This window comes from Hemiscyllium ocellatum, chromosome 36 (genome assembly GCF_020745735.1).
Source record: "Hemiscyllium ocellatum isolate sHemOce1 chromosome 36, sHemOce1.pat.X.cur, whole genome shotgun sequence".
NCBI classification, from domain to species: Eukaryota; Metazoa; Chordata; class Chondrichthyes; order Orectolobiformes; family Hemiscylliidae; genus Hemiscyllium; species Hemiscyllium ocellatum.
Genome location: NC_083436.1, coordinates 15,778,189 through 15,794,077, shown reverse-complemented (window position 1 = coordinate 15,794,077; position 15,889 = coordinate 15,778,189). Strand labels below are relative to the sequence as shown.

Genomic DNA, 15,889 nt, shown 5'->3' with positions numbered 1-15,889 from the left:
CTATTTCAGTTGAGGAGTCTAATCACAGGAGAATTTTGCTCAATCTATACTTAGCCACAGAGTACTCTTTCCCCTTTTACAGTGTTAAATGTCAATTGTAAGCTCACTTAAAAAAGGTTACACTGAAGAATTAAGATAGAAAGTAGTCATGTGACACAATATATTAATTTACTGATGTACCACCTTTCAAAAAGAAATTATCCTACAATGTTTGGCAATACTAACTTTTGATCTTGACCAAACTATGAAGACCAATGCAATAGGAAAAAAAGACTAAGAAAGGAAAAAAAAAGAGCAGTCACAATTCACATTTGCATCTATGTCATACTAATCATGCAAATTAACATAAATTCACTTATAGAAATAACCATTCAGAGAATCCATTTAGGAATATAATTTTTATATTCCAAACAGATTCAGCAATTATTTTCAATAAGGTAAAAATTTACATTCAGAAAAAAAATGCAACATGTTGAGGATTCAATTGAATGCCTTCACTTCCTTACCTAGCTTTAATCGATTCAGCCGGCATTATCCCTGGTAGGTAATGGTCCAATGGGGACACAAAGTGCCCGTCCATGATCTGACAATCAGCTTGCTCCTCGATCTGCAACAAACAGCTTTCGGTTACATTTTAATGCAGGAGGAACAGAAAGAAGCTATTTCTTTGATTATTTAGAATGAATACTTTCTCACTTCTAAGGCTATACCACACCAAACACATAGACCCAGGTTTGCTAGTAATAGCAAAAGACTGGAATTTGCCATTCAACTCTTCAGCAATTGCCCACAAGTTCTCTCGGGGTTATCAGTGTAACTTTATCTAATATGTAATCTGATCCAGCCAAGCATCCTCCACAGGATACCTGTGACATCTAGGAGCAGGTCAAGAAACACCTCTTTTTACTATTAATATTAAAATTTATTTCTTTTTCTTTGCAGGAATTAAGTCTGGCAAAGACAGATGGGATTAATAAAGAGACACAAAAGATTAGTACAAAATATAAGCTTCATTCCCGTGTTCAACACCAATTAACGTGTGAAGGAACAAAACTTGTGAAATTAAAACTGAGGTCTAGACAGGATGTTCAGTGATAATTGTAATTTAATGTACCATTAAAAATGCACTTAAACACGAATAGACCTGCCCTAGTATTTTACTGGAATATCTTTGTTAGTAAGCCCTGAATTTCCAAATGGCAGTGGGGCACTGGAAGAATCAGTGCTAGGACCCAAGCTATTCACAACATACATTAATGACTTGGATGAGGTAACTAAATGGAATATCTCCAAATTTGTAGATGACTCAAAGCTTGGATAAAAAGTGAGGAAGATGCAGAGATGTTTCAGTGTGATTGCGACAAGCTGATTGAGTGCTTTAGCGGAGTAACTACAAATTGAAAAAGGAATTGTGCAACGAGACTTGGTAGTCCTTGTACCCCAGACACTGAAAGTAAGTATGCAGGTGAAGCAGGCAGTCAAGAAGGTAAATGGTATGTTGGTATTCATAGCAAGATTTGAGTACAGGAGCAGGAGGTCTTGTTGCAATTATACAGAGCCTTGATGCTGTTATGACACGGCAATGAACCCTTCTGCTAATTAAACCAAACATCCAGAAAAGCTCACCTCCTGCATAATCTATTAAAATAGGAGTGACAGAGAACTCACAAGTTCCACTATTAAAGAAAATAATATCAATTTATTCTTTAACTCTGAAAGTGAACATTAAACAACAACTATTCACAACTCTAAGCCCCACTTTCTATTAGCTGATTATCTGCCTCCACCTCTATAGCAATATGCTGTTCCAATAAAACACTGATTAAAATTACATCAATTTAACTTCTAAATCATACAGTGACTGTTGTCTTCGGTGTCTGTCTTTTTTCTGGCTGAAGATTTCCCTGGGTTATTTTCTTTCTTTCTATTGCGAATATGTTTCACATGAACAGGCACCTTTGATAGACGGTGTTTCCTAATTTCTTGGATCTGTGTTGATGGCCGTTGCTCTGCCTGATTTTCAAAATGCCTGCCATTTTTATATCCTCAACATTGAAGTGTCTCATTGCTTCAATGTTGGCAAAACAATAAATGCAAACTCTATTGGATTTAAGTATCCTGGGGCATAATTTAAATTGATTGGTTAAATTCAAATTGTCGTCAAAACAGCAACCAATTCAGGTATCCACTTCACAGCCAAATGTTATATATTTTCAGTTTTCCAGTACGCTCTGAGGTTGTTATTTAGTCATATGATAAGTGATTGTTAGCTCTCAGTGCAGAACAGCATTCACGCTCTCTTAAAGGTACTATACAGACCTTCAACTTCATAACAGTGCAACCACACCTAGAATTCCTGACTCAGGCGACTGACTGTGTGGAGTTTGCACATTCTCCCCGTGTCTGCGTGGGTTTCCTCCGGGTGCTCCGGTTTCCTCCCACAGTCCAAAGATGTGCAGGTCAGGTGAATTGACCATGCTAAATTGCCCGTAGTGTTAGGTAAGGGGTAAATGTAGGGGTTTGGGTGGGTTGTGCTTCGGCGGGTCGGTGTGGACTTGTTGGGCCGAAGGGGCTGTTGCCACACTGTAAGTAATCTAATCTAATCTAAATACTGTGTGCAGTTTTGGTCTCTTTATCTGAAGAAGGATGTTCTTGACATATAGGGATTGCAGCAAAGTTTTACTAGACTGTTTCCTGTGATGGCAAGATTGATGTACAAGGAGAGGATAAATCGAATGGGAATTTATTCACTAGAGCTCAGACGAACGAAAAGGTATTGCACAGAAAGCTATAAAATTCCAACAGGATTAGACAGGGTTGATGCTGGAAGGATGTCCTCTGTGAGAGATGAGTCCAGAACTGGGGTTTACAGTCTAATCATTTAGGATTGAGATGAGGAGAAATAGCTTCACCATTAGAGTGGGGAGCCTGTATTTGGTAACCATGGAAAACAGTTGAGGACAAACATCATACAGTTTCAAGAAGGGATCAAGAAATATGAGGGAACAGTGGGAACAGGTTATTGAATTATTGAACCACAAATATTGCAAAATTGCAAAACTGGCTCAAAGGGCCAAGTGTCCTGCTTCTTCTATTTTCTACGTTTCTCTGAAAGCATGGATGCCAAAAGTTGAAGAGTTTCTCCATTGCAATGAGCAATTTTAACATCCCCTTATTTTGTCCAAATTTTGCACGTTAATAAGTACTTCTGACTCAAGTTGCCAATCTTTCTCAGCCTCAAGTACATTCACTGATGGATGATTCTAAAATTCAATACCCTTTGAGTAAAGAAATTTCTTCTCACTCCTGAACCATCTGTTACTTACTCCGAGAGTAGATTCTCTAGCTGGTAACAGGATAGGGAGGGGAGCACCCTATAATTATCGTAACCTTTTTTTTGTCCTCAAATTAGGGTGTAGGTTTGCTCGCTGAGCTGTAGGTTTGATATCCAGACGTTTCATTACCAGGCTAGGTAACATCATCAGTGGAGACCTCCAAGTGAAGCAAAGCTGTTGTCTCCTGCTTTCTATTTATATCTTTCTCCTGGATGGGGTTCCTGGGGTTTGTGGTGATGTAATTTCCTGTTCGTTTTCTGAGGGGTTGATAGATGGTACCTAGATCTATGTGTTTGTTTATGTTGTTGTGGTTGGAGTGCGAGGCCTCTAGGAATTCTCTGGCATGTCTTTGCGTACCCTGTCCCAGGATAGAGGTGTTGTCCCAGTCGAAATGGTGCGTTTTCGTGTCTCCGTCTGTAGGGCTACGAGGGAGAGAGGGTCGTGTCTTTTTGTGGCTAGCTGGTGTTCGTGTATCCTGGTGGCTAACTTTCTTCCTGTTTGTCCTACGTAGTCTTTGTGGCAGTCCTTGCATGGAGTTTTGTGGATGACGTTAGTTTTGTCCATGGGTTGTACTGGGTCTTTTAAGTTTGTTAGTTTTTGTTTGAGAGTGTTGGTGAGTGTGTGCGCTACTAGGATTCCGAGGGGTCTTAGCAGTCTGGCTGTCATTTCTGAAACTTCTTTGATGTATGGTAAGGTGGTTAGGGTTTCTGGCTGTGTTTGGTCTGCTTGTCGTGGTTTGTTCTTGAGGAATCTGCGGACTGTATTTTTTGAGTATCCATTTTTCTTGAATACGTTGTATAGATGGTTCTCCTCTGTTTTCCGAAGTTCGTCTGTGCTGCAGTGTGTGGTGGCTCGTTGGAATAGCGTTCTGATACTGCTTCGTTTGTGTGTGTTGGGATGGTTGCTGGTGTAGTTAAGTATTTGGTCAGTGCTTGTCGGTTTTATATATACGCAGGTTTGTAGTTCTCCGTTGTCCTTTCTTTCACTGTGACGTCCAGGAATGCGAGTTAGTTGTCAGTTTCTTCCTCTTTGGTGAATTTTATGCCGGTGAGGGTGTTGTTGGTGATGTTAAATGTCTCTTCTATCTTGTTTCGTTTTGTGATGACAAAGGTGTTATCTACGTAGAGGACCCAGATGTTTGGTTTGTTGGTTGGTAGCTGTTTGTTCTAGTCTTTGCATTACTGCTTCTGCTATGAATCCCGATAGCGGAGATCCCATGGGTGTGTAGTTGGTTTGTTCACAAACCTTGCAAAAAATTCCTTTGCAATACAAGCCAACATGTTATTTGCTCTTATTATTTGTTTGCTGTTTAACCACACACCAATTTTTTTCTATCCTTGTACGAGTACATCCAAGTCTGAGTAACATTATTAGAAGTTTCACATCTATTAAAAAACGTTCTAATTTTCTATTCTTTGAACTTCACACCTCCCAACATTGTATGCAAATTGTCATCATGTTGTCCACTCATTTGTTTCTCTCTCTTTCCAACTGTCTTGTATCCTCCTCTCAGTTTGCATTCCCTCCCAATTTTGTACTGTCACTAAAGATAGACATATTCATTTCTGTCCCTGTGTCAAAGGCGTTAATTACAGTGATAAGTGGATGAGGCCCTGACACTTATCCTTGCAGAACTCTACCAGTTACGTCCTGCCAACTAATTCATTACACTTTCTATGTTTTCTGTCAAGACATTTTCTTTCTCACTGCATTGATTCTATATCATGACCATTCCAATGCTTCTGATGTGTCTCCTTTCTCCCACAACTGAAGATTTCCTCAAATGTCTGTCAGGGCATAACATTTTTCTTTGAGGTCTCCTTACAATTTTCTCAAAGGTTACATTTTGTTGTCTGGGAGCTGCTTCTGGTTCACAACTTTTCATTCTCAGTAACTCACTTATTAGGTTTTGCTGTCACATGGTAATATTACCTTATATGAGTGTTAACATTTGGATATTTGGCCTCACACAAAAGGAAAATTAGAAGAATTCATTAACATCCTCAATAACAATCAAGTGTAATAAACTTAAAGCCACAACACACAAGGAAAGCATTCATTTCCTGGATACCATGGTATTTAAGCTGGCATGTGACAAAGCATAAGTCAGTGCAAGATTGCTTCCTACCAAAATAACTGACATTTCTACACACAAAAGCATCATCCCAACCACATCTCCCAGATTGGTGAGGTCATAGTTAATGAGCTTCTATCGCATGTCCAAAGCTGGAATATTTTAATCAAGGAGTTACTACCTCTTATAATGCAGCCCCTTGTGGCCTTCCTCACAACCCTATTTCCCTTCCAGGCTTCTATTTCTCTCCAAGGCAACACATTTCCTTGCTACCTCTCATTTTATCAACAGCACTCCCTTTGCAGCCCTCCTGTATGCCTGCATCCCATTTTCAGCCTCCTCATTCATCCACCCCAATCCTATAGTCCCTGCAGTTTCCAAAATTCCTCCACCAAACCCTTTGCAACTTATTACTTACCCCCATGTCCCTAGCAGCCTTGTTGATTGCCCCCACTGCTTCTATTTTTAGCTGACAGAGGAAATGTTTGCAACCAGTGAGTTCCACAAACATGGCACAATGTGACACTTTCTGGCTCCTTTATCACTTTTGATGTGCAACTGTCAAGAGCTATCATTTTTCTGTCAGTTAATTTGCAATCCATGTGACAAGCAAACTTGAACCAGCAGAGTTTCTTTAAATTTAAAACACATCACTGCATTGGATTGTTGTAAAATAAGGACAAACTTCTTAAGTTTTTGGAATACTTTGGCATTGTTAGTAAGTGGAAGTGTGCACATAATGGGTGAAAGGGAGAATGATTCGGCCAAGTCTCAGAGAATGCATAGCAGGTTGGACTAGACCAAAGAGCCATGGGAGATACACTAAATTCTTTGAAAGCACTTTTATATATATTTCTCACATTATTACAGAGATTGAAAGTAGAGCTGGTTGGAAAATTTTCATGACCACTTTCTATTTTTAGATCAACAAACTGATATGTCAGTCAGCAATGATCAAATACCACCTGGTCGGTAAGACTTCATGTGATGAGAAAATATAGAAGAGAGTAAGAGAAAGACCAGTTGCATTGAAAAATGATACTGCACAGAAAAACGACAAAATGGTCCAAATGTCAATTCAATTTCCTTAGTTCAAAAGAAATCAACATTTTGTCCATCATAGCTTGCAACCTTAAGTTACTTGAACCCACAAAATACCATATTAATGACAATACATCAGCAAACAATAAGTCTGAGGCAAAAATAGAAATTGTTGGAAAAGCTCAAGCAATCTGAGCATTTCCAGCAATTTCTGTTTTTGTTTCTGATTTACAGCATTCACAGTTCATTCAGTTTTTACTAAGTATGATGCTATTACATCACACACTATCCTTACCTACCACTCTCCCCCTTTCCTTTATTGTTTAGAATTTACATAGATGATTTAGAACTGAGGACCACGTGTAGGTATCAAAGTTTGCAGCTGACACGAAGATGAGTGGTACAGCAAAGTGTGCAGAGGACACAAAGTCTGCAAAGGGATATAGATAGTTAGGGGAGTGGGCAAGGGTTTAGCTGATGGAGTACAAAATGCCTGCAATGCCAAATGTGAGGTCATTTTGAAAGGAGTAACAGTAAAATAGACTATTATTTAAATGGAGAAAAATTGCAGTTTGCTTCTTTCCAGAGGGACCAGGTTGTCATTGTGCATGAATCACAAGAAGTTGGTTGGCAGGTGCAGCATGCAATTTAGGCGGCAAATGGAATACTGTTCTTTATTTTTAAAGAGATGGAGTTTAAAAACAGGGAGGTTATGCTGCAGCTGTTTTGGGTGTTGGTGAGGCCACATCAGAAGTATTGTCTACAGTTTTGGTCTCCTTACTTAAGGAAGGATCTACTGGCATGGAGGGAATGCAGAGGAGGTCCACTAAGGTGGTTCTGGAATTGAGAGGGTTGGCATATGAAGGGGAGATTAAGTAGACTGGGACTATATACATTAAAATTTTGAAGGATATGGGGGGATTTTACAGAAACAGGTAAAATTATGAAGAGAATAGATAAGGTAGAAACGTCTTCACCCAAAGGGTTGTGAATTTGTGGAATTCCATGCCCAGTGAAGCAGTTGAGGCTACCTTGTTGAATGTTTTTAAGGAAAAGATAGATTTTTGAATAAAGGGATTAAAAGGGCTATGGTGAGCAGGCGGGTAATTGGAGCTGAGTTCACAAAAAGATCAACCATGATCATACGGAATGGTTGAGTAGGCTCAGTGGGCCCGACGGCCTACTCCTGCTCCTATTTCTTATGTTATGAACAACTTGTATTAAGAAATATTTAAACTAAGACTTAGCTTTCTTTAAGCCATATCTTTCAGATAAAATCAAATTTCAACATGACAGTTTGCAGCTATTAATACACCAATCCAATTTACCATGCTCAATGTATTCAGTTATATGCACAACCTTAATTTAGACTTTTACTTTCTCCACTACTTTCAATCCACCTAACAGATTGCTGTTTCCTCTTACTTGGCTGCTTTCTATTATTCACCTATTCCCTTCTCTAGCTGATACCTAGTATTCTAAGTATTTATATCATATTCGTGTTTTCTACCTCTATTTGCTGGTTTCCAACCCTTTCCAAAGTACCTTAAACCCTTCCCAACCACACTACAGAAATGACAGTGGTGCCAGTCCTACTGAGGTGCTAATTGTCTCTTGATAACAGCAACTGGCTCCTAAACTAGTCTCAATGCACTATGTTTTAAGTCACATGTTGACCATTGTTAACTTTCTATTTCTACCTTCATGAGCACATAGCACTGGGAGTAATTCAACAATTACTATCTTTGAGATTCAACATTTTTAACTTCTTCCTGAAATCAAATTGTAGGGCTTTGATGCTTGCCCTCTTTAGGTCATTAGTATCACGTTGTTACTACAACATCTGGCTCACTCCTTTTTTTCCCTTCAGAGTAAATCAAAGAAATTCAATCTTGTCCTTATGCAATGTCATGATAGGTATTTTTCAACACATCAAGAATATGATAACTTAGGCAAGTTAAAAATCACAACACCAGGTTATAGTCCAACAGGTTTAATTGGAAGCACACTAGCTTTCGGTGCGACACTCCTTCATCACGTGGTAGTGGAGGGCTCAAGTTATTCTTTCTTGAGCCCAGGCATTCTCAGCCAGTTATCACATGCACAATTGCCTTTCCTAAATCAGCCAAAAAAATTGCTTCCACTGGTACATTCCCTGTACCCGCTGGTAAAAGTCACAGCAAAAGGATGGGAGTAGAAACAGGGTGGTTAAGAAGGCATTTAGCATGCTTGCCTTCATTGCTCAGACATTTGAGTATAGGACCTGGGATGCCATGCTGAGGGTGTACAGGTGGCCTCATCTGGGGTACGATGTCCAGTTCTGTTTGCCCTATTATAGGAAGGATATTATTAAGCTGGAGAGGGTTCAGAAAAGATTTACCAGGATGTTGCCTGGAATGGGGGGGTTTGAGTCATAAGGAGACGCTGCATAGGCTGGGACTTTCTTTACAGAAGCATAGGAGGTTGAGGGTTGACTTTTATTGACATTTATATCATAAGGGGTATTGTGGGAGATTTCAAGACTGGGGGGAATATTTTTAAAGTGGAGGACAAAGATTTTAAAAAGGCATGAGTGGCAACACTTTGTTTTACACAGAGTGGTTCACGTGTGAAAGGAACTTCCAGAGAAAGTGATGGATGTGATTACAGTTACAACATTTAGAAGTACATAAATAAGAAATGTTTGGAGGGATCTGTGCCAAGTGCAGACAAGTGTGACTAGTTTAGTTTGGGATTATGGTTGGCATGGACTGGTTAGACTGAAGGGTCTGTTTCCATGCTGTATGACCAATGACCAGGAAGACAGGGGACTTTTTCGGGGGGGGGGGGGGGGGTCACATCTTTGCTTGACATGCTTTTTGTCCAAAACTGCTATATAGAGATAATGAGAATAATGTTATTTTTCACATTTGCACAAAATCAGTGGCTGGCTACTACTTTCCAAACCAAGTATTAATTTGATAGGAACACAGTGAAATATATTGCTGTGATACAATGCATCAGAGACACAATGTAGTTAATTGTGTACACAATGTATATAAGTAGTTAGTTATGCTATTCCATTCCAAGCCCAATAACCCACTTCATTAAAACAAGTTCCTAAGTTCTCCTCAGAACATACAAGTATAGACCATTTGACCTCTCAATTTTGTTGTGTCTTTCTAGATCAGGGCTGATTATCTACTTCAATGCCATTTTCCTGCACTTTCCCAAACCCTTTGATATAGTTTTTACCTAAAAATCAATTGATCACTCTCAAAAGTGGTCAATAACTAAGTTTCCATACCCCTCTTAAGTACTCACTACTCAGTTTTTTTTATTCACTTGTGGGATATTGGCATTGTTGGTTGGGCCAACATTTATTGCCCATTACTAGTTGCCCTTGATAAGGCAGTGAGCTGTCTTGTTGAATTGCTATAGCCCATGTACTGTAGATAGATACACAATGTTATTAAGACGGGAATTCCAGGATTTTGACCGAGCAACAGTGAAGGATTGGTGGTATAGTTCCAAATTGGAACGGTAAGTGGCTTGGACGGGAACTTGAAGGTGGCGGCATTCCCATCTAGCTACTGTCCTTGTCCTTCTAGGTGGCAATTGCTGTGGATTGGAAGTCCTGTATAAGGATCTTTGATGAACTTCTGCATTGCATCTCATAGACAGATTGCACCTTGTAGATGCTACTGAGCATCAGTGGTGGAATGACTGAGTGTGGACATGGTGCCAATCAAGGGAGCTGCTTTGTCCTCAATGGTGTCAAGCTTCTTGACTGTTGCTGGAGCTGCACTCATCCAGCAAAATAAGGAGTATTCCATCACAATCCTGACTGGTGATTTTGTGGCTGGTGTTCAATCTTTAGAAAGTCAGGTGGTAAGTCACTTGCTGCCGTATTCCTAACCTCTGACCTGCTCTTGTAGCGACATATACATTTACATCTAGCAACTCATCCAGTTGAGTTTGTGATCAGTAATAACCCTTCCCCAGGATGTTGATATTGATAGAACCAGTGACGATAATGCCATTGAATGTCAAGGAGTGGTTGTTAGATTGTGATTAATTGGAGATGGTCACTATACAGCATATATGTGTTGCACAAATGTTACTTGCCACTTTTCAGACAAAGCCTGGATATTATCCAAGCCTTGCTGCACTTGGACATGGAATGTTCAGTATCTGAAGAGTGGTATGTTGTGCTGAACATTATGCAATCAGCCGTGAACACTCCCACTTCTGCCTTTATAATGGAAGGATGGTCATTGACAAAGCAGCTGAAGATGGTTGGGCCCAGTCTCCTCAATGACCATTTGCCTTCCTTATTGGTTGCTGCACTGATACATTTCCCAATGACTACATCTGGCTAACTGGTCTCTCTCCCTCTTCTTTCAAATATCATGATTACATTTGATGCCTTCTCTGATCCACAGTATCATTCTAAAATCCAGAAAACTGAGAAAAATTAAAAAACACAGCCACTAATGCTACAGCAACCTCTGAGGCATAAAGTGCATTAGGTTCTAGGGACCTGTCAGATTTCAGTCCTATTTATTAGACAAGTTCCATTGTCTTTACTAATAATATATTCCTCATTTTTACCTGACCGTACCATTTTCAACATAACTAATTTCCAATTGCAGATACAGTTTTGCCTGATAGCTTAATATTGACTTTTAGAGATGGAAATAGTGAACAGGCAAACGTTCTTAGTAGTTATATGCATGAGCTAGCTGCACCAGAGTTCAGGAGGCACTGAATATGCATTGTGAAAGAAAACAATGATTAACAAATAGCATCCATACTCTCAACCTGTCTTTATTCTTATTTTGGATATGAATAAGTATGCATATGTGAAACCAATGTAAATTAATCTTTAACCTCATTCCTGATGAAGGGCTTATGCCCGAAACATCAATTCTCCTGCTCCTCGGATGCTGCCTGACCTGCTGCTGTTTTCCAGCACCACAATCTTGATTCTGACCTCCAGCATCTGCAGTCCTCACTTTCTTGTACGTAATCTTCAACCTCCCCACCTAAATTTCTCAACACTTGTAGTATTGCTTTGATCCTGTGAATAGCAAGTGCCACCCAAAGATTGTAAGGGTATGTAAATTGACAATGGGTTTTAACTTTCCAAACTAAAATTTACAGAAAGATGACTAGAGGCAGCTACATATTGTTGCATAGATATAGGAATATTGAGCTATGAATTGAGTCATGACTATTGTGTTATCTGAATGAAGTCATGATTGAGTCAGAACATTTACCAAATAAATATCGGCCAGAGTGAATCTACTGTTCATATTTGACCACAAACTCAATTCTAACAGAGTCCAATATTGTGCAACCTCAATATCTTGCTTGATCTCAAGCCAGCCTTCACTATCCACCCATCAATTACATAATTTATTTCTATTTTTATTAAAACATGTAATCTACCTCTTCAAACTACCAAACATTTCTTAACATTCTCTTAATCAGCCTTCAGATTCTTTAAAAATGTTAAAATTCAACAGCAACTGCAGAATTTAATGCCCTCTTGTACTAACTTACACAGAGTACTTGTTTTCACTAATCTCCACAGTCCACTAACAATTGGCAAGTCACAGGCTCAAGCTATCTTCTGTCTCTACCTGCCTCCATACCTAGAACCCAGCTAATGCTTTTTGTTCTCAACTTTGGGCCATTTCTCTCACACCCTCTCTCTGTACTATCAACAGCAGCATTTCAGTCCTACTGAATTCAATTCTTGTCCTAAATCCTTCACTCTTGCTAAATTTCACAAAACCTTCCAAACAGCATTCTCTAAACCAATACCGTTATTATAGTATCGCTGTAATCTTTCTCAATTTGCACAATGTCAAATTGGATTTGCATTCTTTGTCAAGTGATCCCTACATTATAAGACTCAATATCAGCATAAGCTATTGGTAGAAAATGCATCATAGTGTAACCAAATTCAACTGGAAGCAAACATTGCTGCATGCAGTAAAATCTAGAATCCCTGCAGTGTGGAAACAGGCTCTTTGGCCCAACAAGTTCACACTGACCCTCCGAAGAATATCTCACCCAGACCACATTCCTGTACCCTATTGCTCTACATATAACCCTGACTAATGCACCCTAACCTAAACATCCCTGAACACTATGGGCAATTTAGCATCGCCAATTCACCTAACCTGCGCATCTTTGGATTATGGGAGAAAACAGAGCATCCATAGGAAACCCATGCAGACATGGAGAGAATGTGCAAACTCCACACAGACAGTCGACCAAGGTTGGAATTGAACCTGGATCCCTGGTGCTGTGAGGCAGCAGTGCTAACCACTGAGGAATAGGTTGAACTAGTAAACCTACAATAATACAAATACAACGTAAATAGTTCTCAGAAGGTTCACTGGACAATACTTGAATGGGTGGGTTGTGTAATGGGGAAAGGTTGGAAAGGCTAGGTTTGTACCTGCTATAGTAAAGAACAGTAAGAGGCGACCTGATTGAAATGTACAAAAATCTTGGAGTTTCTAAAAACATAGATATGGAACTGATGTTTCCACTTTGGGGAAGATCTTGAATTTTGGGCCACTGGTTAAAAATGAGGGGAATTCGATTCTTTTAGAGGACTGTATATCTTTGGAACTCTTGCTCAAAATGGCTGTAAAAGCAGAGGCTTTGAATGGTTATTTCTTGATAAGAAAAGGAGTCAAAGATTAACAAGGGTGGTTGGAAATTTGGAGTAATCATATCAGCCACGATCTAACTGAATGATGGAACAAGCTTATGAGATGAGTGGCCTTCCCCACTCCTAATTCAAACATGTGCTTGTTTGTTCGTTATGAACACTGTACTTAACTACCCATGAGAAATTTTGTATGATGTCAGATCAGCCTGAATCCACAAATGAAGACAAGAAGTTGATTTACTGAGACATACAAATGAGGCAAAGGTTATTTAAGTTATGTTTTTCTTTGTGTTTAAAACCTAAGTTGCTGAAAAAGGTCAGCAGGTCTGGCAGCTCTGCGGAGAGAAATCAGAGTTAACATTTCGGGTCAAGTGACCTTTCCTTACAAAGGCTAACATTAACTCTGATTTCTCTCCACAGATATTGCCAGACCTGCTGAGCTTTTCCAGAAATTTCTGTTTCTGATTTACAGCATCTGCAGCTTTTTTGGCTTTAACTTGAATTATATAATATCTTGTCCAACAGCACAATCAAAAAGAAAAATATCACACCTCTACAAAAGGCTATTTTGTCACTAATAGCTTACCTTATCAATGAATATGGGGTAGTCTTTTGGGACCAAATTTTGACATTTTTCTCGATTTCCTATTGTTTTCCTAAATTCAAACAACCTGAAATTTTAAAAACACAGTTACAATATTTTTTAAAATTATTCGATTAAATACAAGTCCAATGTCAACCAGAGGCATAACTATTGGCATCCAAAGGAATATACAGAAACTTCTTGTTGCTTATTTCAAGTTGCAATTTTTGATATTTAAAATTGTTGATTGCGATCAACTACAAATAGCACTAAAAAGTACAATGTTTGGCGTAACAATTTAGAAACTATTAAAAGTCTAAGAATAAATCCTAAAGGAGTTTAATTATTTGATGAAGATATTTACAGCAATTTAAGCAAGCATATGATGCCAGCATATTGGAATATCCAATAATACTACATTCACACTACATTCTACTGAACTCTTAATTTCAATTATATTAAAATACAGAGGCATTAGCATGCACAATACATTTTCATCTAAGTTTGTTTTCCATGACTGTGTGAGAGGAAACAGAGTGGGGCTATTTGCCCCACTATATGAAACCTTCAGTCCGTTCCTTCTATGCAAGTCATGGCAGCAGTTTCACAGCAAATATCCCTGGGACAGCCGCGAAATTATTCAAGATGGAAAAGACTGAAGCAAAAGAAAGCTGAGCATACTTCATACATATACAGAGAATAATGCTTAGACCTTAGAAAATAGTACACTCCACTCCACCCCAGATTTGAACAACTATAGAGGGTACAGAACAGGAGAAAAGAGCAAGGTCATGCAAGACTGACATAGGGAGAACAAGCAAATGTAGAACACTTGACCCTGTGGTAATCACTCCAAAATTTCAACATCAGAGAAAAAAAATCATTTATCCAATGCATCAGTAAAAAAATAGTATAGGCTACATCCTATTGATTAATGTAACTCAATTTAGATTTTTGAGTGTCACCAGATCAGCTCATTCATCAGGTAACTGATTATATTTTATCTGTTTATAAGGAAACTTTTAAAGTTACATTAAATTTTGTTTCTGTTTTTCCAAAGCACCTTTGCACCAAATTTCACCCCTACTTCAGTCAAAACAAGCAGCCAGTCTGAAAAGAAAAGTTTATTTACAGACACCAATTAAGCTTTACAGCAACAGAATGACAACTTGCTTCAACACTGCTGAAAAGGATGTAATAATTTCCCCAAATCAGAAGAACTCTAAACATGAATACATGGACTGGCTTCATAATCAGTCCTGAAAAGTACAAGTGGATGACGAGGACACCTCAACAGTGCAAGTTTAAAATCACATAAAGTCAAATGCTATAGAAAAGTTCTTCATACAATACCTTCTGAGATCATCCGGCTTTCCCCATCCTTGAATGAAAAGTTTTGAAAGGAGAAATCGTCTGTAGAGAATGTCCAATTTACTGACACCCATTCGAAGGAGCAAATACTCTACTACTGCATCTAAATGAGAAAGATGGATTATATTTATTTTAAGTTTTATAACCATAAGGATATTATACAAAATGGTTACATAATAAAAATGATTCAAGAAAAAGTAAGTGAGAAAACATCATTCATCAAATCTAGCTCTTCCATGGGCCATGTACAGCAGTCAATATCTCAACACTTTACAAATTATTGGTAGCTTTTAATAGACCACAGTTAATACTAGTTACATTATTGTAAAAGAACTGAACTTCAAAAGAAAATACAGAAATCCTAGGCAACAGTCAGTCAGTCATTACAATGGACAATGAGAATCATTCTGGCCCCCAGAAACGCTCTCTCAGTCTACATTTAATTCTCAGCATGGAAGCTAGCTAGTCAGGCATCTGCGTTGAATATCAGCTTTTATTTTGTTCTACTCTCCTGTTCTTCTGTGATAGCTCTGAATTTGGTTTTTATCAGCAGATATTCAACTTCCTTTTGAAAAGTAACACTGAATCTATTTCCCCAGCTTTGTAGACAGTTATTCCAGACTGTACTGTGCTACTTTGAAATATTTAATTCTTGCCCATAGTTCTTTGACAAATTACATTAAAACTATTTAGCTAATTTCCATTAGAGACAATATTTTATAATCGCACAATTTATGGATTTGACTTTGCTGGCAAGGTCACCATTTATTGCACACCCTAATTGTCCAAGAAAGTAGGAGCGAGCCATCTTC

At 38.6% G+C, this 15,889-nt stretch overlaps 1 protein-coding gene across 1 annotated transcript in view; it reads right to left on the bottom strand.

Moving 5' to 3' along the window:
• abhd18 (abhydrolase domain containing 18) overlaps positions 1-15,175 on the bottom strand; it is a 66,348-nt gene extending 51,173 nt beyond the window's left edge. The window contains exons 1-3 of the mRNA XM_060851368.1: positions 15,060-15,175; positions 13,710-13,794; positions 507-607 (exon numbers count right to left, since the gene is read on the bottom strand). Coding sequence (XP_060707351.1) covers positions 507-607; positions 13,710-13,794; positions 15,060-15,151 — 278 coding nt within the window. The 5' untranslated portion in view covers positions 15,152-15,175. The remainder of the gene's footprint in view (positions 1-506; positions 608-13,709; positions 13,795-15,059) is intronic.
• Between the last annotated feature and the right edge of the window lie 714 nt (positions 15,176-15,889).